The sequence below is a fragment of the Mesoplodon bidens genome, assembly GCF_964165515.1.
Source record: "Mesoplodon bidens genome assembly, chromosome: 1".
Taxonomy (NCBI): domain Eukaryota; kingdom Metazoa; phylum Chordata; class Mammalia; order Artiodactyla; family Ziphiidae; genus Mesoplodon; species Mesoplodon bidens.
The window spans coordinates 80,000,524-80,023,865 of record NC_138176.1 but is presented as its reverse complement, the minus strand read 5'-3'; the positions used below and the strand labels follow the sequence as shown (position 1 = coordinate 80,023,865).

At 36.4% G+C, this 23,342-nt stretch overlaps 1 protein-coding gene across 25 annotated transcripts in view; it reads right to left on the bottom strand.

Annotated features, from left to right (window-relative positions):
- ANK2 (ankyrin 2) overlaps positions 1 to 23,342 on the bottom strand; it is a 720,153-nt gene that overhangs the window by 28,551 nt on the left and 668,260 nt on the right. For 21 of the 25 annotated variants that reach the window (XM_081237049.1, XM_081237043.1, XM_081237038.1 and 18 more), the window contains 10 exons: positions 21,514 to 21,738; positions 18,596 to 18,750; positions 15,853 to 16,064; positions 15,345 to 15,549; positions 13,125 to 13,221; positions 10,174 to 10,402; positions 8,993 to 9,118; positions 6,697 to 6,819; positions 4,679 to 4,711; positions 2,718 to 2,739 (listed from right to left, as the gene is read on the bottom strand). In XM_081237049.1, coding sequence (XP_081093175.1) covers positions 2,718 to 2,739; positions 4,679 to 4,711; positions 6,697 to 6,819; positions 8,993 to 9,118; positions 10,174 to 10,402; positions 13,125 to 13,221; positions 15,345 to 15,549; positions 15,853 to 16,064; positions 18,596 to 18,750; positions 21,514 to 21,738 — 1,427 coding nt within the window. The remainder of the gene's footprint in view (positions 1 to 2,717; positions 2,740 to 4,678; positions 4,712 to 6,696; positions 6,820 to 8,992; positions 9,119 to 10,173; positions 10,403 to 13,124; positions 13,222 to 15,344; positions 15,550 to 15,852; positions 16,065 to 18,595; positions 18,751 to 21,513; positions 21,739 to 23,342) is intronic. The other 4 variants (XM_081237050.1, XM_081237048.1, XM_081237034.1 and 1 more) reach the window with 1 other exon arrangement.

Here is a 23,342-nt window from a genome sequence, read left to right as displayed (position 1 = left end):
TAACTTGCTTAATTTTCTCACTTGTAGCACATCCACACATACAACAAAACTGTAACAAATAATCAAGACACACAAAACAAAGAACGAACGCAGTGAAATTACACAGAGATATCTCAAGATTGCTCAGATGTTACAGATCAATGTTGAAAAAAGATGAACATGGGAAAAAAAGGAAAAAAGCATTAGAAATTGCAGAAAGTTGATTTCCTCTAGGAGAAAGCCAGTAGTAGCAAACTCAGAATATCGTCTAATGATGCATAGACATTATTTAATCATACAAAAATCTGGAATTCAGTATGTTTAGTTCTGCCAATATACAATGACTATATAAAATATATCTGAATCAGCTGCAAACCGGCATTTCATCTAAGGGAAATTCACACTAACAACGAAACAAACAGTCTTGTGCTGAGAGGCATGGTCCTTTCCTTGGAGCAACCTCCTTGTTTAGACACGTAATGGACAGACCAAGGAGGGAAAGAAAGGAAAGGAAAGAAAAACAACAAAAACAACGACTGTGATTAAACTTATATGTGAGTCCAAAGTTAAAATGTGATGCATGGCAACCCAAATCAGAGACAGTCACACAGGACACACGCACAGTTTATGTAAGCCAAGTTATTTCCATGCAAAGCAAAGGTGGAATAAAACTGGTGGGAGAGGTGGCCTTGCTGAAATGTGCAGGCAGGAGAATGGTAAGAAATTAGAACAAATATGGAAAACATTACTGTGGTGAAGCGTATTTACTTCCCTAAAAGTCCACATACAAGATGCTCGATGCAGTATGTTTGAGGCGTAGGTAGTTGGGGCTTGCATCCATTAAAGGCAAGGGGGAAAACTCAAACTCTTTTAGGATTTACTCATGAAAAGACCTTAGGAAAGAGTCATTTCAACAGAGCCCTCCTTTGGAGATTATTTCATGCCTGGTTGAAGATTATTTTATGATTGTCTTTATACTAAAAGAAAGCCAAACATGAGTCTATATTTGAAACTTTTAAAGCAGTCACAATACCTGGGAGTCATTCAGGAGGATCTATGACATTATAGCAATATAGTAACTTTTTTAAAATGATTGAGCCAGATGGATGAATTTTTAATTCCTACTAGCTTGTATCCAAGGAACAAAGGCCCATTTAAATAAACATAATAGTCCCAGAGAAGAAAGTGGGATAATAAAATCTCTTTAAAAAAAGGAATTGGGCTTCCCTGGTGGCGCAGTGGTTGAGAGTCCGCCTGCCGATGCAGGGGACACGGGTTTGTGCCCCGATCCGGGAAGATCCCACATGCCGCGGAGTGGCTAGACCCGTGAGCCATGGCCATTGAGCCTGCGCGTCCGGAGCCTGTGCTCCCCAACGGGAGAGGCCACAACAGTGAGAGGCCCGTGTACCGCAAAAAAAAAAAAAGGAATTAATGAAGGCAATGATAATGTAAATTTTTTATAAACATAAATGCCTTCTCTTGAGAGAATCAGTATATGTTGAGGAGCTATACTACATGAAATGCAAATACAAAGATATATTAAACTAATTTATATCAATAGATTTGTTCAGATATAAAACAATGAAAACATCCAGAATTTCAAATATTCTAGTCCTGAATAATGATTTAACATGAGGGTAAGGAGACCCTCATTTAAAAGTATTTCAATAACTTAGCAGTAAATTACATTGTGCTAGGACTTCAAAAGAAGGGGAAAACAAAAAAGCCTGAAGATTATTGCATAGGGCCTGATGACCATATTAAACATGGTTCTAAGTTTTCTCCTTTTGGGAATAGCACCCTGAAATACAGTGAATCAAAATAAATCTTAAAATGAATAAACATTAAAAATTAGATTTTTTCTAGAGCATTTGGGGCATAAAAGCAAGAAGGAAACCTGAAAAACTCAACTTCTTCCACATAAGAAGCTAGAGTCACCAGAAACAGTCCAATAAACTAAAAATTTAATTGAATGTTACAAACCTGAAATGAACTCTAAGATAGCTCTCTCAAAGTCTGTAAAGACCAGTTCTCTTTGTACTAGATTACGTTTAGGCTTTGAATCATTACTTAAAATTAGCATTATTACGACATACTGTTGTGATTAATAATTTCATCCAGGAGGTTTTAATTTTTGCTTCTCTGGTTCTTATTTTTTTCAGAAAGTTTTCACAAAAGTCCATTAGACCTCAGCCCTAGAAAAGTCAGTTATACTTCACCACAGTAAGAGGTGCAAGGGGTAGGGGTCGGGGTGGGGTGAGGGGAGAGTTAGCTTTAGCTGAAAACTATTAAGACAGTATCACTTTTGCAGGTGTAGCCTACATAAATAATGAGCTCTCTACTGATGTCAGTTGTTGCTTGATATAAAAAGTGATACTGCCACATCAGAGCTTAAAAAAAATGAGATGACAATATTATGCTAACAAATGGACAAAAACGGTAGGGTAGGTTTCTAAACAAGCATAACAGCAATAGCAGGGTTAACAGGGATCTAAAAGAAAGTGAATGCTTAGATGAATAATCATTGCATTTTACTGCTAATTAGCTCGCAAATTAGATATATTCATAATTTAACTGGCCAAGCTGCTTTTCTAAATGAATATTAATGATTAATAAGGATAATATAAAAACATAATTATTATAGTGGTTAGTAATGGCAACTAGCTTGCATCTTGATTCATGCTTTTCTTTATTGTAGCCAGCTTTCAAACAAAACTCAATTTTATTTAAAATCTTACTTTTTTCTGATGTCATATCGATCTGAAAGAAAACATACATAAATTGAATGGTTACAAATAGCATCTTGCCTCACAGTCCCTGATGTGTACAGTAAGCTCCTATTTTATATACCTGGGAAATGCCATAAGCTAGAGGAAGGTCAGAATAATTTGCTACCGGTCTTCCCTAGAGTCTCTGATTCTTATCCTAACTTTGCAAAAACAAATCTCCTTTCTAGACACTATGGGTGGAAAGTCCTTTCTAATATACTCCTGGGAAGGTATGATGCAGGTATATTTGACGTTAGAAATACATATTACGGAAAAGGCCAGGAAAAAAAGTGAAGTAGGTTTTAAACAGTAGGTATCAATTTAGTTGAGGGAAAGGAAAGAACAAAGAGCATGCCAGGGTGTTACATTCTACAGAAGTAGTTTCATTATTAGTTATAAGCCAGAATTCCAAAGCCTGAAAAGAATACAAACTGGATCTGTCGCCCTGAATAGTTCCTGAAAATACTCATTAGAAAAATCATAAGCCTAATGGAAGAACTCATTTGAACATAGCAAAGTTGGTTTCATAGTTGTGTTGCTCTTTCAACAAGGTATGCACGTATCATTTTGAACACCTTGGGGATCGAGTCACCAACTACAGAAAGGAAATTGAATATGAGAGACAAAGAGTGACTGCACATTTGAGGGAAAAAAAATGACTTCAGTCTTGTCGTAAGTTTATTGTGTATCTGGTTAGACATAGCAGGACAATGAGTCTATAATCACCCCTCTCATCCTGCCCCACTGCCTGGGTATCAGTAAAGAAGTGAATTCAGGGGCAGTCTATGAATTGATAAGGCCTTACATTTTAAGCTGGTGAGTACAAGGGTGTTTATTATGTTTTTCTTTATGGTTTTCTAGTTTAAATCCAACAGAACAACATTAAAAAGTAAAATTAGTATATTTGACAACATTTACGTGCAACTAATAACAATTCCATTTGTCTATCTTAGAAAGAGGAAGCAATATGTTAATCAGTTAAGTGTAAAGACTTTTCCAATGATTTCTTTCATTTCTATGATAATGTTTGGGCATTTTCAGACCTTTATAAGGGAAACAAACACATACTTGCTTTGACTATCGAAGCAGGTATAACTCAAATGGCTATTTATTCAAGGTAACCTCTCTAAGGCTCATTTTCTTCATCTGTCACATATCATCTATGATATGATAGCACACAGCTCATAGGGTGATTGTGAGATCAGTGTTTGTGGGGGTATGTGGAGCACTTAGTAAAGAATCTACCTTATAAGAAGTGCTCATTATATGTAGAGTTCTGCATTATAATATTAGTATAATCAAATGGATGAACTATATGCTCCTTAAAGTTTTTAATTTCAGTGGTTCTCAAACTTTTTGTTATTAACCCACCTTTACACTCCTAAAAAAATACTGAGGAGTCTGAAGAACTTCTGTTTATGTTTAACATATATAAATAAATATCTGTATTACAAATGAAAGCTGAGAATATACAAGAACCCAAGTATACACAATCACACATTCCAGAGTGTCAGGGTGATGATGTCATCACATGTAATGGAGCCTCTGGAAGACTCCTATGTAGCTTGTGAGGATATGGGAGCTAAAAGGCAAATAATGTCTCAGTACTATTAAGGAAAGAGTTTTGACCTCCAGGCGTCTCCAGACCAACCTTTGAGAACCACTGAGATAATGGTTTTGGTCTTCAGCTGTTGGTAGAGAAATCTATATTGTTGCATAAAGACAGGTAACAATTTATAGGGAAATTTTACTGTCCTCTGAAATCAGTCCATAAGATGAGAAAACAGGCTCAGAGAGGTTAAGTAAGATCATGACCCTTTAATTACTAAGGACAATGGTGTAACCCTTCTAAGACACAGGTAACCATGTGCTCTTATCAGTGGTTATAGTAATAACACAGCCATTAACAAGTGACAATGTCACACAATTACCTCTTCCTCCTGTTCTTGATCTGACTCTGATTCCTTGCCGCCCCAAGATGCCATGCAAGATGGAAAAAAGAGAGCAGGAAGAGTAGAGAGTATTTAGAAGAAAAGACAAGACTAAATACCCTGACAACAGATATCAATAGGTAAGCATACGTCAGCATACTTGTATTTTTTCTTACTAACAGTGTACAGAAAACAAACACAAAAATTAAAGAAGATTGATTTAAATGCAAATGTCTGTAGATTCAAGAGACAAAAGAACCAAGATTATAAATAGACCAATCTACTAGACAAAAGAACTAAAATTATAAATATACTAATTTCAGATGCTCGGTTACCAGCAGCCTCAAAGTTTGACATTTAATGGATTTGATGGCATATGTCTACAGAAATGGTGATGACAATATCTCAGCCATTACAGATATTGGCTAAAAATGTTAAAATCCACAAATAAACATATGGTGAAAATATTTTCAATACACAGGCAATATTTAGGAGTTCTATTATAATAAAGAGCTACTAAGTTCTAAAATATATCTGAACTATACACTGTTTGGCAATTTTTTCTTTTGTTTTGAGTTACTAAATGGAAAGTTGTCCTGGAACATCACAGCATTAATAACTGTGCCTGATACATCTTGACTTAGAAATAAAAAGTAATAATAAACTAAATGCTTTCTTTTATAGCACATTGAAAGCTCATTGAAATCAGAGACAAAGGTCATTCATCTTTACTTATCACTTAGGTGGATCGCCCCAGCAGTACATATTTCTTTGTGGTTCTTATTTAGTATTCTGCTTCAGTGACTCAAAAGTGATCAGCACTACAAACCCCAAAGTACATTCTGTACCATTGGAGTGCAATTACAGTACACTCACTGGATCAATATACCTATTGCTGTATTCTAATTCTTGTAATAATATGTAAATTGATGTAAACAGATACTGGTATTTCATTTAATTTTTATCATTTAATAAGAATTTACAATGTTAAGCATGACACTACATGCTTATCTCTATGTGACTGATCTCTAATTTATAAGAATAATTAAGTAAGAAAAATATACTGTGGTGAATAAAAAGAAGTATAGGAAATGTTTTGTTTTGCAGGGTCAAGATTTAGGATTTTAAATATACTTCTACCTCTCCTCCAGGTCTCACCTGCCTCTACTCACCCCACTTCCCAACCTCTAAAATTCACACTGATAACTTGCTATAACCTCCTGTAAATTGCCATGTGGGAGCTTTCCATTAAAAGGAAAGGGATACTGGTTAAATTTTTTTAAATAATAAATAAAGTTCTCCCCAACATTTAATTCATCCCCCTTGCCTTCTTTGATTTGATCAGAGTAATCAAAGAATTCTATAATGGGGAGAGGTTTGACTAGAAAGTAATACCTGTAGGTAGATTTGGGTCAAGAATTAATGAATTTTCCTTTCAACAATGTTTCAAATCTACTCCTATAACATGCGAGTATTTTATACACTAATCATGTTAAAATAGTTGAAAAATTAATTTGATGCTCCTAAAACAGCATAGGTTACAAGATGAACAAATAATTATTTTAGCAACAAGGTAAAATATCCTGTTGTTGCTCTGAATTTCATAATACATAATCCACCTGTGAACTGGTAGTAAACCGAAGCTAATAGACTCATAAAGTTTTGGTAGGGTGAAATGTACTAGTATGGTGCCAGGAGGGCACATAAAAACAATAAGAAAGGCAAAGTGAATTATTTAATTTTTAAAAATTAGTCCAAAAAATTACATCTTAAATTTGAATCTTCTCTCTTCCATATCCAATATGTATTTACAGAAAATTTTCCATCAAAGTGAATTTAATGTGAAATAAGGTAGAGCTACTTTTTCCCTTACTTAAATGGAAAATAATAAATTGGACAGGGTATCAAAAATGACTGTTATATATGGTTGCATTCAGTGTCTTTGCTTTTATTTATTTTAAAGAATTTGAAAATCAAATCCTATACTCCCTGAATTGCACCACAGCAGATTACAATACCTTCGCATAAATTGGCAGAGTGATGTTTAAGTTGCAAATAGCTTGATGCACCAGGCCTCTTGTAGATTTTGGCTCTTTCATAAATGATAGTCGTCCACAAGGTTCCTGAGTTGTATCACGTACCTTGAACAAGAAAGACATACATGCTTCATCCATATGATGCACACTATTTATTTTAATGATGATACTCAAAAGAATCAGGAAAAATCATTAGATAATGCTAAATAAGGATTTGGAGGTGTTCCTTTTTCCCTTTCCTATTATCATTTAGAATGGTTAAAAAATCATTTAGCTTAAAAAAATGTGGTAAAATATACATAACATAAAATTTACCATTTTCGTTTATACACTTACCATTTTCAAGCATACAATTCAGTGTCATGAAGCACAGTCACAAAGTTGTGCAATCATCATTACTATGCAGAATTTTCCATCATCCCAAACAGCAACTCTGTACCCATTAAGCAGTAATTCCCCATTCTACTCCTCCCCCAGCACCTAGTAACCTCTATTCAACCTTCTGTTGCTATAAATTTGCCCCTTCTATGTGCCTTGTATAGGTAGAGTTATACATTCACGTTGCAACATATATCAGAATTTCGTTCTTTTTAAAAATTTGTGTTAAATTATACATAAAACATTTCAACCATTTTTACATTCACAGTTTAGTAGCATTAAGTACATTCACACTGTTGTATAACTATTACCACCACGCATCTTCAGAATGTTTTCACCTTCACAAACTGAAACCGTTTCCATTAACTTCCCATTCCTTCCTTCCCCGATCCCCTGGTAACCACCATTCTATTTCCTGACTCTGCATTTGACTACTCTAGGTACCTCATATAAGTGGGAACATACAATATTTGTCTTTTGTGTCTTTTGAGCTAATTTCACTCATTTTAAGGCTGAATAATATTCCATTGTATGCATATACCACATTTTGTTTATCCATTCATCTGTGGATGGGTGTTTGGGATGTTTCCACCTTTTGACTACTGGGAAGATGCTGCTATGAACATTGCAAGTAACTGAGTCCCTGCTTTCAATTCTTCAGGAATTGCTGGATCATATGCTAATTCTATGTTTAACTTTTTGAGGAACTGCCATACTGCTTTCCACAGTGGCTGCACCATTTTACATTCCCACCAGCAATCAATGCATCAGGATCCCAATTTCTCCACATCCTTACCAACATTTGTTATTTTCTGTTTATTTGTCTGTTTGTTTTTGATAATAGCCAACCTAATGGGTATGGAGTGGGATCTCACTGTGGTTTTAGTTTGAATTTACTTAAGCTTTTGAGCATATTTTCATGTGCTTATTGGCCCTTTGTATATCTTGCTTGGAAAAATGTTTATTTAAGTCAATTTCCTATTTTTGTATTGTGTTGGTTATAAAATGACTTTTGCACATCAATAATATCAAATATTAGCACAATTATACAGCTGTTTGTGTTAAATGGATCCATTGCCCCTCAGCAGTTAGTGCTTAATGTGTGATCTGTAAGAGCCTTTCTTTAATCAGGCAAAACAACTGAACCAGAAATGGCACAATGAAAGCCTGTAGTAGAGATCTTGAGAAAACTTAACAGACTTATTAAAACTTAAATAGAATTATTACTTCAATTTCACGAATCTCTCACTCATATCCATTTTTGTCCCTCTTTAGAACTGGGAATCTAGGATAAAACTTGTATATGTTACTGTCAAATTCCTAACGTGGATTAATATTCCTAAAGAGGGACAACAAATTTATGGTACACTGAAGTGTCTCCATAAATGTTTGTTGAATGAATTTATGAAAGTATATCCAGTCTACAGCTCAATCTGGGATAATCTCTTAATAGATTAAGTGAGATCCTGGGTCTTTTGAGAGTTTTTTATTACAAAAATTTGTCACTAAGAACTCTTTTGGTCTCTACAATTGTGAAATCACATGTTTTAAAAATTTAAGCACAAATATTTAAAAGAAATAATAGTAAAAAAAAAAAAAAGAGAGAGAGAGAGAGAGAGACTTCCCTTAAAATTTGGAAAAGAATGGCCAGTTTTTCTAATTAATGAATTGGCTATTTGTCCCTCATTCTTAGCCTTAAACATAGTCTATGACTAAAAATTAAGGTTGAATTTGAAATTTTTAAAAATGGTTGGTTTTATAGGACTTGAAAATTTTACAGAAATCGTTTAAAAAAATCACTGGAAATGACTGAAAAGCAAATATTTTCTTCTACTAAAGGAAGTCAAAGCTTTACTTGATCTTTAATTAAATGCATTACAAAGTTCCATGTATATATTACCTTGACAAAGAGAGGAAGTCTGTTTTCTTTGAAGGCAAAAAAACTGAATATATGATGTTGGCCACTCTTGGTTAATGGCACCAGGTTGCCAAAACAATCAACATAGATGGGTTTTCCTTCTAATACCTGGTGGAAATAGAGAAAAACAACACAGAACATAATAGCTGCAATTATTACTTGTTATTTACATGAAGAAGTGGTGGTATTATCTGGAACATTAAAATTCTTAAAATGTGCATACAGTAATCTTTAAACTCCTGACTGACATTTGGTCTTATCTGTGACAAAGCGTGTACCAGCACTCCCTCTTCTTGCTAGTAATGGGAATCTTCAAATGCATAGTGGCATTTAATGTTAATGGTCTCATTTCTAATCCTCTAACATGTTACCTTCCCAAACCAATATATCTTTAAATCCTAAATTTAAATTTCTTTTTGACATCACAATGAGTCAGGTTACTTGAGTTCAGTACCCAAAGGCCCACAATGATGGAAAATTCTGAAATAAGAAAAAGTAATGTAGAAAAGCCCTGGATATCATACTTTCACATTTATACAAAGTATATACTTCCTGGACTGTTTTCTTCACTATTAAAGAATAATAAGAAAAAAAAAAGAAATCAAATAAATATTCACCTCAAAAAATAATAACAAGGAAAGATAAAAACATATAAATTGCCATATTCATTTACATACTTTGGATTTATCAATGACATATAATTTTTCCCACAATAATCTTTTAAGAGTCCTTTTACCTCCTCACATACACTGAGACTATCCCAATTGAATAGGTCCAAACTGGCTAAAAATGGCTGATTTTAGACCTTGACCTTCTAACTGATCAAGATGTCGACTGGTGGTCTTCCATGGTGGCGCAGTGGTTGAGAGTCCGCCTGCCGATGCAGGGGACACGAGTTCGTGCCCCGGTCCGGGAAGATCCCACATGCCGCGGAGCGGCTGGGCCCATGAGCCATGGCCGTGAGCCTGCGCGTCCAGAGCCTGTGCTCCACATCGGGAGAGGCCACAGCAGTGAGAGGCCCGCGTACCATAAAAAAAAAAAAAAAGATGTCGACTGGTCTTTTTTTTTTGATGGCTCTATTTATGGTATACTATTTTAAATATAATTTATTAATAAAGGCATAAACAACATATTAACAAAAATTGGTTTTTCAAATACAGTACCTCCACATCCCTGCTTCTGGCCACCTCAGCGAAGTTTTCTTGTTGTTCAAGCGTCTTATCCACTTTATCATCAGTCATGCAGAAACACCTCAACCTGGCTTCAATGGGGTCATGTGATTTGGCAAACACTACAAATTTGGCCATATATGGTACACAAATAATTTCTCTATACACTTGTGATGCAAAGGTAACGGACTCCTGGATTTGTCGACAATCTATCAGCCAGAACCTATAAAATAAAATAAGGTCACTTATCTGAAATTTAACATACAGTTAGCCCTCGGTATATATGAAGGACTGGTTCCTAGAACTCCGCAGATACCAAGATCCACAGATGCTCAAGTCCCTTATTTAAAATGGTGGAATACAGTCAGCCCTCTGTGTCAGTGGGCTCCACAACTATGAATAAGGAAGGCCAACTGCATGAAAACCAAGTCAGTTTCTTCAATATGATCAAAGTAATCATTAAATGCCTCTTGGAAAAAGAAGGGAGCAAGAAAGGGAGATAATAAGAGGAAGTAAAAAGGAAGGGAAAGAAAGATAGGGAAGGGAGGAAAGGTAGGAGGATAGATGGGAAGGAGGAAGCAGGTGAGGGGAAGAGAAAAGAGGTACCAGGTGTTTAAGGTCAACTATTAAATACTGTGTTTGTAACTTTTTCCCTTGGAAACTCTTCTGAGTATTCAATCTCCTGAATATAGCTTCAGTGTTTAGAATCCTTGAGTGGTATAAGCCCAGTATTGGACATTATGACAAGTATCTCACTGGATGAGTTTCTGTTTTCCATGATTGCCCCTCCTGTTCTTCATTTCATTTCCGGAAACTCCTTTCAACAAAATCTACCTAGCTTTTTTCCTCGTTCCATCATTCTTTTCCAAAGGACTCACAGTCACCAAAGTTGGATCAACCTAGCCACTTTAAAAAAAAATCTGCTTTTGCTTCAGAACTCCTAAGTATTGCTTAATACAATTAATAGAAGAAATTATTAGCTTTGTGACTAATTTATGATTTCTAGCCTCAGCTAAATCTGTGACATATTTTGGCAACTTCTTCCTCAGATACCATTTTATTCAGTACAGTAATGGTGCTAAACCTTTATGATACCCCTGAACCTTCCCCCTCACCTCAGACCCTCAGAAAGGTAACTTCACTGAGAAAGCAGAGACAATCAGACGGCCATTCTCTCAATTTGCTATTCATACACTTCAAAGATTTATTCCACATCCTCTTACTTTGAAACCTTTCTCCATCTGTGATCACTCTCCTTCCCCCAACTCATTGCCCATAATCTTTAGGTATTCTGAGATTTCCTTATCTTCTTAGCCTTTCTTTCCTTCAGTTCCTAACCCATCTTTCTTCTTCTTCCTTTCAATTGTGATAAAATATATGTAATATAAAATTTACCATTTTAACCATTCTTAAGGGTGCAATTCATTGGCATTAAGTACGTTTACAATACTGTGCAATATGACCACTCTCCATTTCCAGAGCTTTTTCATCATCCCAAACAGAAACACTGTACCCATTAAACAATCACTTCAGATTTTCCCCTTCACCTCAGCCCCTGGTAACCTCTATTAAACTTTCCGTCTCTATAAATGTGCCTGTTCTAGGTACCTCATTTACATGCAACACCTGTCCTTTTGGGTCGGGCCTATTTCATTTACTATAGTGTGTTGAAGGTTCAGCATACTTCCTGGCTCTCGGCAGGCACTCAATATTACCTTCCTCTTTATACTGATTGAACTATACTTTATTCACTGCTTCTTCAATTGTCTGAAAAACTTAAATTATTAATACAATAACATAATAACTCATGATTTCTTAGTCTATCCTACAAGGCCTTCTGTAAATAATGTTGTTAACCAACATTCCAGCATTATTGCTGAATTACAGACTCCATTGTTGCCAGCTCCCAATGCTCTTCTGCATCTTGGCTCATGTTACTGTCTTTTCCACTTTTATATATCTGCCTGTTAGGTTCCTACCTATCTCATGAATCACCTCTTCTCAGACATCCTCTGTGACCACCCTGATGCAAACACCCTCCTCTGAATTCCTTTAGTACCGCTTTTGTACCTTTCCATTCAGAACTTGTCATTTTCTGGCATTAGAGCGTGGATGCCTGAGTGGCAGGGCACACTGACACATAGAACCGGAGACTCAAAGTTGAGCCCTCCGGGTGGCTCGAACTATAAACATGTGTCACCACACCCAGCTATTGCTGTGCACTGTTATTCATGCATCTATCTTTCCCCCCCCCGAATAAGAATTTAAGCTTTAACCACTCTCAACTTCAGTTTTCTCATCTGTAAAATGGACATAATGCTTCTTGCCCTTCTTAAGTCGCAAAGTTGTTGTAGTAATCAAATTAAATAAATGGGAAAATGCTTGGCAATCCATTAACGATCATGCAAATGAGAACTCATATTAATAAACTGAGTTAGTGTATACACATGGAATAAAACTAAATAGCTTAAGCTTTTTAAAGATGTGTGATACATAAGTGGGCAATATGTAAATGTGCTATGATGCATAAGCATCACTGAAACCTCTAAACTGTTTAAGCAAACCATGATATGCTTTGTGTTTTGGTTATCATTCTGCTGGAAAAAGTAGTTCAGGCTATTTTGTTGACAGCAGGAAATCTATCATTCCTAAGACCTTTGGGACTGGAAAAATCAGCAGTGGCTGCTAAAACGAGAGTCTGGGTCATACAGTAATAGCCAACAATCATTTATTTTCTTTAGATTTTAATCTGACTGGCTGTTCTTTGTTATTGCATTATCACTATTACATTTACTGGCAGGTCTAGTTTATAATATGAAGGTAAATGCAGACCATATTTAAAACCATACCAAAAAAAAAGACTTTTAAAGAATGTAAGGAACAAAATAAAAGACATCAGGGGCACACAATGTCACAGTAGGTTTTTCTGTGCAGCATAACCATACCTGGCAGACACATTGGTTGTAAAGGAAACACATTCATTGACAAATGTTAATGGCGTAGTTCCTGTAATATCTTCCCACTGAGCAGGGGTGGTTCCACCTGAAATAATATGATTGTTGAAAAAAAATTAGGCAAAACTCCAGACCCTGCATTGTAAAATAAAGTCTTTGTGGTTCTAGCTATGTTCACTCACCCTTCAAGATGACACATTGGAAGCAAAATGACTAAAAATTGTATGCTAAAAAATGACGCGTTGAAAACAAACAACAAACACCACACTTCACAGAACTAAATTTAAGGGAGGTCATTTGAATAACTGCTTCAAATTACTAGGCACTCTATTCTCTGCCTGACATTCTAAAGCTTTTATTGTAATTGCGAGGCTCTGAAGATAATTTTGAATTATATATAAGTGATGATTTTAAAAGATGCTTTGACCAACCAAGGAGCTGAATGCTTTGTTAAAACAAAAATCCAAATATTCTTTTGTTCTTTAACTTCATATTTTATGCAATTATTTTCAAGAAAGAAAATTTCCTCTCAATTTGTAATTGAAGGCTGGCAAAAAAGTGCTTGAAAATATTAAGAGCTCAATAAATACTGCAAAGTCTATGAGCAAATGATTGAATGCCAAAGGATGACCTCTGTGCGCAGACAAATCACTATGGAGGGTGATGCTGATTTCTATTTCTACTGAGAAATTAAGTTGGCATAGATAGGGAAAAATTGTCTTCAAGCACTGCAGGAGAAATATATGCTTGAGATGAAAACAAATTTTGACAAAGGTTTCTTAAAGAAGGGAATGAGTTATCAAACAAAGGTCATGGAAACTTATTCTTGGAGGCCTCTAAAATATACACTGTAAGCAGAACCATAAAATATAACTGAGCAAAACACAAAAATCCAAATACCTAGGTTAACATATTTGTAAAAATGAATAGATAACTTAAAGAAATTGTTTGCTACAAATCCATCCAAAGACAGAGGGCTGGAATAACTAGATCGGATGGTGCCTAGGCCCATGTGGTATCTTCATTTTATCATCTGTAAGGGCAGGATGTGCCATGGACATTTTTCAATCTGACTTGTTTTGCATCCATGCTATTATGCTGCACATTGTAGGAAGGTTAATCATATACACATGGACCAAAAAGCATGGGAAAGATACCCAGGAATGCTTTGTAATAACCAGAAATGAGTAATTGGGAAGAGGCCATAGGTGAAGCATATGATTTCCCACTACACTCATTTTAGTCCATGTACTTTAAAATTATGTCATATTATTAAACTTATGCAGTAAAGTCTCAATGATTCGCTATCAAGAGTACAGAAAAAACATTAATAAGAAGGAAGAATGAAAGAGAGAATAAAAAAAGGGTAAACATTTCTGCTAATATGAAGAAGAAATTCTAACAATACTTAAGCAAGCAGAGATGGTCATTATTCCTACTGACAACAGTAGGAGTATTTACTGAAAGCCAATACCATGTAGTTATTGTTAATTAGGGAAATTATCAGCCAAATTGTGTAGTTCTAACACAGGTTACTTGTGTGGATTTTTTACCTCTCACCATTTGTGGTGGTATTATTGGCAGAGACAGCCAATATTCTGGGAATGTCTTTCTGGAGTTTGGTAGCTGACTGAAAGCTATTACAACTTCCAATTGAAAAGACCAAAATTCAGTTAATCATTAAAAACCTTCCTTTTGTTTTTCCAAAGTTAGTTCAGCAGACCAATGATAAAGACATAACCAATTCCTGGACAGAAAAGTTTGAATTATTGGGTATAATTATTCAAGATATTATTTATTTTTCAACAGGTATAGGATGATGTCTTCAAAGAAGGCTTAAAGCTTGGGTTTTGAGGAATATGGGCTTGGGTTTGAATCTCAACTCTGCTAGATATTTACGGTATAATCTCAGGCAAGTTATAGAATTTCTCTCAATCTTGGTTTCCTTTTCAGTAAAATAGGATTAAAGTTTCCTCACTTTAGGGCTACTGTGGAGATAAAAACAACAATGTATATGAAGTGTCTAAAAGTTTCCCATACAGGCTTTATTTAGTAAATATTAGTTCATTTCCTTTCCCCTAGTTAGAGTGCCTTTCCTGAATTAATGCATATAACCTTGCAGGCATCTTATGATCAAAGTAATTTAATATTTACGACAATCTAAGTTTCTTCTTTCAGAACTTTCTACTACAGTAGTCACATGTGACTCACCTGTGATGCTGCATAGTAATCTTAAGGTTGGTGCATCTCCCCCAAAACCATTCAACATGACATCACTTGAAGCTTTGGGGACAGGAATGGTCATGGTAATTGGCTTGTGAAATTTTCTTCTTCTAGGTTCCAAAGTGACTATAGGGCTGAAGGTAGCTTTGTTGCCTAGGATCTTCTTAACCAACTCACTGTGCATAGGTTGAGCCTTTTAAAAGAAAAAATAAAATAAAATAAACAATATATCATTATATTCCATGTCAAGTTTCTTAATTCATTGCTCTTTATTTCATAAATCAGTTTTCTGGCTTCAAATATGGCAACTGAAAGTTTACTACTGTTACCAAATGCTCATCTAAAACTTTATGAGACATATGATCTCCTAGGGCAGCTTTTGCACACCCAGGAATAATTTGTTGCTTTAACCATTTAATTCCCATTTGAAAAGTTGATTCTTAATCACTGGAATAAAATCCACGTTCGGTTAACTTGCATCTTGATGTGGGCATACCTGGAGGCCTACACGGATCCGCTTGGTTAGTGCCCCCTCTGGGAAGACGGCCTGCACCTGGGGTACCACTGTGCTGCTCAGCACGCCTCCCTCTGGGCCAATCAGGTTGCTGTCCTGTTTGATGCGAGACACCACTGCAAAGTACTGTGGGAAGTCACGGGTGATGATGCGGCAGATCCGTTTCTTTTCTAGGTCTTCCGGGCTATCCAGCACTGTGACAAGAAATGACCCTTCTTCATATAGCAAGAATTTCCTTCTGAAAGCATTCTAGCACACTCACTGGCATAGTTAATAGTGAACAGGTGTTGTAACAAAACACTTCCTTTTTTAAATAATAGGAAAATTTAAAAAGTAAGGCTATCCTAACAACACCAGAAAAACGACTGCAATCTTTCAAGACCTGTCAGCATTTAGCTGGCACATTTTCTCTCTTTGCGGAAAGTAGGTCTTTCCAGGGCACTGTGAAAGAAAAGCATCTAGTTCCAGATGCGGTATTGCAGGGCTGCCTTTGTAAATGAGGGGGTTTGAGGGCAAACCTGGAATGAAAATGAACCTGTTCTATTCTTGGCTCAACATGATGGAGAGGAAATTTGTTATGGGCTCCTTTTCTTTGCAAATTTCAAAGTTAGCTCAAAAACCAGTTATTGTGGTTTTAAGAAGTAATATGGCCCTTTCAGTTCTCAGGGGAGCAGTTCAGGAATAAAATCTGTCTTGGAAGGGTAAGATTCGTGTTTGTGTGTTCATTCCAGTGGCATGGTTGTCTCTGAGATAATCATTGTGAATATTAAAAAAGAAAATCAGTGACTATAAATTCAGTGTTTCAATATTCCCCTGAAACCATTAACTTACCAAACAGACCATCTAACATCAGGAGAATGGGATAATGGGCTCTTTATAAATTGTATTAGTGTAGATATGTAGGGCAATACAATAAATCTGACTGGTTTAAAATGCTGAAAATTTGAACTAAGTGGATCACTGAATTTTAAGGGATTATGGAACTGTATTCATTTTTAGAAATCATTTACAATTCTTATAGAGGCATGAACAGCAATCATGTTTTTCTTAACTATTGAATATAACTAGAGAGCAAAAGTCAGAAGTCCCAGGATCTGATCATTCATGATTGAAGATCGATGCACTGGCAAATACTAGCTTATACTTATAAAAGAACAGGTTACCACAAATAATGAACATAAAAATATACAAATCCGATTCTCTGTTTTAAAATGAGCCTTTTACATATGTAAAAAGTTATAAGAGTGGGTTCCCATCCAAGGACAAGATGGCAGTGTTAATGACAGGTAAATACTTCAGATGGAAATATCCTAAACTAAATGCAAGCAAAATAAATGGTTTCAAGGAGTAGAAGCAGCTAAATACTGCACAGAACGAGCCTTATCAGTAAGAATCCTGATCTTTACATCTTGCATGGAAGATGCTGACCTACACATCTAGAAGGCATAATTTCCTCTTCCATCCACCTCCTGGATAGGGTAAGCCTGGCCTCTCTTCTTATTCAACCTCAGCAGGGTGCAGAAAGAAACGTTAGAGCAGCTGCTGTCAATCTACACTTTACTATTCATGAGCCATACCTGAAGCTACAGCCAGTGGTCCTGGAAGACTGATAAAACTTGACAAACAGCCACACAGCTGTGTGTCTACCTCTGTGCAAACTTTGGTAGGCTCTTGGGACTTAGGCAGAGAACTTGCCCTATTTGTGTAGTTACATAAAGTGCAACATATCTGCAGTTATCAGGACTGAGAGACCTCATCTCCGTGCAACCTTGGGAGGCCTAAGAATGAGGCACCTCCCTCTAGTCAAACTAAGATATTTCAACCTGGGGCTAAATGGCCTAAGCTGGATTTGGGGTTTACAGAGATTAAAGCCCTAATGAAAAATAAGTTCCTTAACTATATGTGTACATTTGTATATGAAATTCAACCCTAACTAACTCCCTGTTCAAATTATATATAAAGTGTGAGTGAACTTAATTTTCCTATCTCCTTAATAGAAAGTTAAAAATTATATTATCCTATAATGCAGTAGTTATGGTTAAATGTAGGTTTTCCTACAGAAAAGCTTAACACTTTTTATCAGTGTCTTAAATATCTAAATGTTCAAGTTAGGCATTTTTTTAAATCATGGATTTATTATCCAGTATCAGTCATTTTGTTATGAAACAAAAATATCTATTCTATCTCACATTTTAGAAAAGTTTGCACTAAAGATAGAGATGGGCTGTATCTCTTTATTAAAATGAGATATTTACTATTAACGATTTTATTTTCCCAAATGTAACAAAAGTAAGACTAGACAAATATATTGTATACTCCAACACATCACCATTGGAACATACCAGAATACTTGCTGTGGTAAAATAACAAAGGGACACATTTGTTACTAAACCAAACTTGGGTCTGCTTACCCTTGTGCAATAGAGCCAATCTATTGACACCAGGTTGTGGTGAAGGAAATTGTGGCATTTACTGTAGGTGCTAAACAAGGGGTCTGGGCAGCTAATGCTCTAAAGACCCAGACTCCTTGTTTGGTACCTGCAATAAATGCCGCACCTTCCTTCCCCACAACCCGGGATCAGTAGATTGGCTTTACTGTGCAATGGCGAGTAGACCCAAGCTGGATTAGGCAACACACACACACACACACCCGTAGGACATAAAGAAATGCATCATTATCATGCTTTCACTTCAGAGTTCTTTTAAAACGTTTAATATGAAGTACCTTCATCCATGCCATTAAGGATTTCATTCAGTTCATCTTCAGTGTATTCGCAGTAATGCTCTTTCCAGCTGTCCCCATTCTCACTGCGCAGGACAACCAGTTCCCTCTCTTTTCCTCGAAGGGCAGCAAAATGAGGGATCTCCACGATCACAGGCCTGACACAGTAAGGCAGAACATTCAGTGTGGACAGGAGCTAACCAATAGCAGGACAAGCACCTTGACTCTGTCTGTTGCAAAGTGACCTGGAATTCTTCTCTTTCTGGGGACAGGGACATAGTGGGCCATCCTCTGAAGCCCTGAGGCTAGCAAATGGTCCCGTGGTAGCTAGCACTTCACCTCAGGGGCACCAATCCTCAGGGCCATGCTGCTACCTTAAACCAATGATGTTTCTCTGTGAGTGCATGTGGCATTCTGGAACTTTTCCTTTGATAAATGTAAGGATAACACATTTAACCAAAAGAAATGTACATGCATATCTATGAGGTGTGCCAATCCCTTAAAACGTTTTCTACAAGGTACAAAATGACAAAATGGTTTAAGAGGAAAAATGGCTTATACGCTGTGTAATTTGATGTGTTGTAAATGAGGAGATGTCAGAAAAGTCAACTACTTGGTAACTAGAAAGACATGCACTCGTGGGATTTTTTTCCTTATATTTTCTCCATTCAAGAAAACAATAGGCATGTGTACACAGTGTGGCCCTAATTGAGCACCTCAGCAGGCAGCCCAATTTGTGTCCAATGCCTATTATGTTCAGGATCCGGAACATGCACTGCCCTACTGTTTTTAGGTCACTCTCAAAATTTAGAGAGGCTTTTGATTTTTCAGTCCAGGTTGCTTTGATACAGACTCCAAATTTATCATAATCACATCATAACTAGCACATAGTACAACTAGGCAGATCTCATGCTTTAAACGAAAATGAAGGTCACAGCACTTTAAGGGAAAAGATAGAAAAACATCACTCGAAAATAAAAGTCACATACCACAAGGGTCAGAAATGGTCCACTAAAGATAGGTTATACAGAATTTAAATCATAGAGAGGGACATGTCATGGGCACAATGACAAAAAGAGAAATCATATTGCAGAAGAAGGAGAAGAATGGGGGCCAGCAGCCATCAATTTGTTTTAAGTCACTCCTACCCAAGGAATTTGGTTCCAGGAGGCCCCAGCTGAAGGATGCGGCTGACCAAACTTTCTCCCTCATTAAGTGGGGGAGGAGCCGTTGGCAGGTGAAGTTTACTGAGTACATCCAAAGCAGCAGTGAAAGAAAGAACATAAGTAAGCTTCAGGTGTTGTTTTCCACAGAACCCCAGCGTCACCAGCTGATGAACAGGGTGAAGTTTGGTTTCACACTGCATTTGGTTCTGCCCCCTCCATTGGTCACAAAGAGCAAGAACAGAGACCCAGAGTGTACAATGGAGGCGCGTGGAAGGAGGGAGCGTGGGGGTCGGATCTGTCCCTACTTAGGTTCACCGCCAGGGCATGAGCCAAAAAAGAAAAAAATATGCTCCACTGGAAAAACAGAGCTGTTGGGGATATAGTAAAAACTCTGACTCCATAGCGAGGTCAGAAGTTTTCATGGATATTCCTCAACAGATGTGATGAGTATTAAAAAGCCTACAACTACCTGCACATGAGGGAGGGGAAAGGACCTGGTACATACAGAATGAAAGGAACCAGTGGGGAATTACTCCAACCATAATGACATCTTCTGATGCAACCCAGAACTTCACAGGCTCCTTCTAAATCTCTGGTCTGTCTGATAGGAGGACATGGGGGTGGTTTCCATAATTTGGAAATACAGACACACCCCTTTTCACGTGTGAACATAATTTGGAGCAACCTGTTAACAGTTTGCTCCAAATTACGAGGCTTTAGAACAGTTCCTGAGTTCTAAAGCAAGAAATCCTTTCCCCAATATGACACTAGCAAAGCAAGAGTTCATGATTAATAGGATTTTCTCCCAGTTTTTGAGCACAAAGAGTTGATATGACAAGACTTAAATACAATTGATTTGTTTCAAAATATTTTGAAACTTGTCCCCCTCCAAAACTTCATAGTTTTGTCAGTTTTCAGCAGTAGCTACTCACTTCTTGGCATACTGAGATACCACTTAATATAATAGCAGCCATACAAACAAACAGAAGAAAGAAGAAATATTTATTTCTGCTCAAAATTGCTAAAATGAGCATGGTGAAAGTTATTCTTGATTTGGTCCTCTTAATGAACACTATGCCTAAATAAAATGCCAGTATAATTATAAGACTCAAGGTAGCAATTTTGACAACAGAAAAGACAAATCACATAGACTAAATTTTTGGATGTTCTATAAAGAATACTGCTCTCCAAAGTGAAGATAATGATTCTGTTTTGTAACTATACAAGACTTTATATTTGGAATAGACTAGTACAGTTGACCCTTGAATGACTAGGCAGGTCCACTTATGCCCTGATTTTTTTCAATAGTAAATATTACAGGACCACACAAGCCGACTCTAAGGTGTATGCAAAGTTTCGACTGCGTGGAGGGTCAGCATCTCTAACCCCTGCATTGTTCAAGGGCCAACTGTATTTTTTTCTCTATGACTTCACCACTTAAATCTCAGATTAAAAGAATACCTACCATTGACCAAAACATGATTATTCATATTGGGAATCTAGCATCTACTATCACATTCAAAGAGAAAGAGTAATAGTTAACCTGAATGTTTAACCCATTAATGCCTTAAAATAAAAGGCATTTAAGTGGAGTCAAGCATTGAGGCATTACTTCTAATTCTTAAAAAAATTTAATAGAGGCCAATCTTCTTTCAAAATGTTTTGACGTACCTTTTTCCATTCCATCCTAGTGATTTCATGTGGAGGACACAAGCTCATCGGTGACTAAGTGGGAGGTTTATCAGAAACCCTTACCCAAGGAACTGAGCACCCGAAGGTCCGACTTCAATCAGGCGACTGGCCAGGCCTTCTCCTTCCACCATTGGAGGCATTGTCGCCAGTCTATGGCGTTTGACCAGTCGGCAGGTGACTCGTGTTGGGGCAGTACATTTCCGAGGCGGAATGATGATGCGGAGCCCATTGTGTCTGCATCCTCGCATAGCACCACCTCGGGCATCCACCATAAAACTAACCAGGAAACTAAAAATTAAAATAGAAGATTAGATGTGTTTAGAAATATCAATAGCAGATAAACAAGCTTTGTCAAGTTATTTTTTTTCCATAATGCTCTGTTCTTAAAACATCTCTTTTTTATTTATATGCATGGTGGCCAAAAATTTGCCCTTAAAAGTTATTTTACTTTATACCAATGCCTTTATTTTAATTTGGTTGTTGTTTTAATTTTTGTATTTTTTGATCTGTAACTAAAGAAGAGTTCTAATTTTTTGATAATGGTAATATTAAATATAAATTGTAAATTAAAAATATATCCAATTGACTTAGAAAGTAGAGTGAAATTACATAAAGAATATTGATGAGTTTCCTTTTGTTATAAATGCAAATACTTTTGCTTCCTTCTATGTGTGTCCTGAAAAATCCATATTTTGAAACAATATAAGGATATAGCAGAGGGGAAAGACTAAATTGCAACTTTTCTAAGTAAACTCAACTTGACTTTTAAAAATTACATATTGTCCAGATCATTTTAGTATAATTCTATGACTTAAAAAAATTCACAGGCCTTCTCCCAAGATCAAACCCATGTACACGCATCCTGCTCCAACATCGTCTTACCCAAGATGCAGGTTTTTAACTCAATACATTCTAAAAAAAAAAAAAAAAAAAAAAAAGAGGAAAAGCAAAATAATCAAGTGTTTTGGATAGAACCAATTTACTGGTTAAAATGCACTTTTTCACTTCTTAGGTAGAAATCTCTCTGCTATACCATTCTAACTGAAGGGGTAGATAGGAAACAAAGATTATAAATACCCTCTAGTCTGGGCTTTGAAGTGGGAAAACCTGGGCTCATGCTAATGGAGGATATCTGTGCATCATGATTTTCCCCAAATTATAATAAATTGAATATGGAAAGTCATACGTAGTAATTTAGAAATGTAAAGGCATCTCTATTATTTTTGCTCCTTTTTTGCCAAGCTAATTACTTGTAAATAGGGAAATAATGATCCAAGGTGACTTGGTTTGTTTATTTTAAGTGTACCAAGAGAAAGGGCTTGTCTTAACTTTGAAGTTGTTTCCTTTGGGCTGTTTCTGCAGCTTAGTTTGAGTTTTTCTCGCTATGTTAGTGTAACACTCATTAAAGACTTGGAAGCACGCACTTTGTCAAGGAGCAAAAATTAAACCAGGCAATCTGATGGTCATACACATATACACAAAGACACACACAGTGTGCACACCCTTACACAAATAACATTACTGTCTTTCCCAATTTTCCTTGCATTTGCAAGCTTTTTATACCAAAACAGAAAGAGGAAAGCACCATATAGGTGTATTATGGATCTACTGATAGCTTAACCAGCACAGAACTATACCAGATTCATCACACCTAGATATTGCATCCATGACAACATGTAAAACATTTCAAAGGTGTTTCATCAAAGTAAGTTATGGGATAGAAACACAATACATTTATGTTATTTTTAGGTAAGTGAAGGAAAAATACCTTAGCGTCCTCTTTATAGCAGAACACAACTCATTGAGCATGCTATTAAACAGAAACCCTGTTGCTAGTAATACAAATGGATGTGAAGGAGCCCAGACTGCCTGTCTGAAGCAGGTTGTGCAGG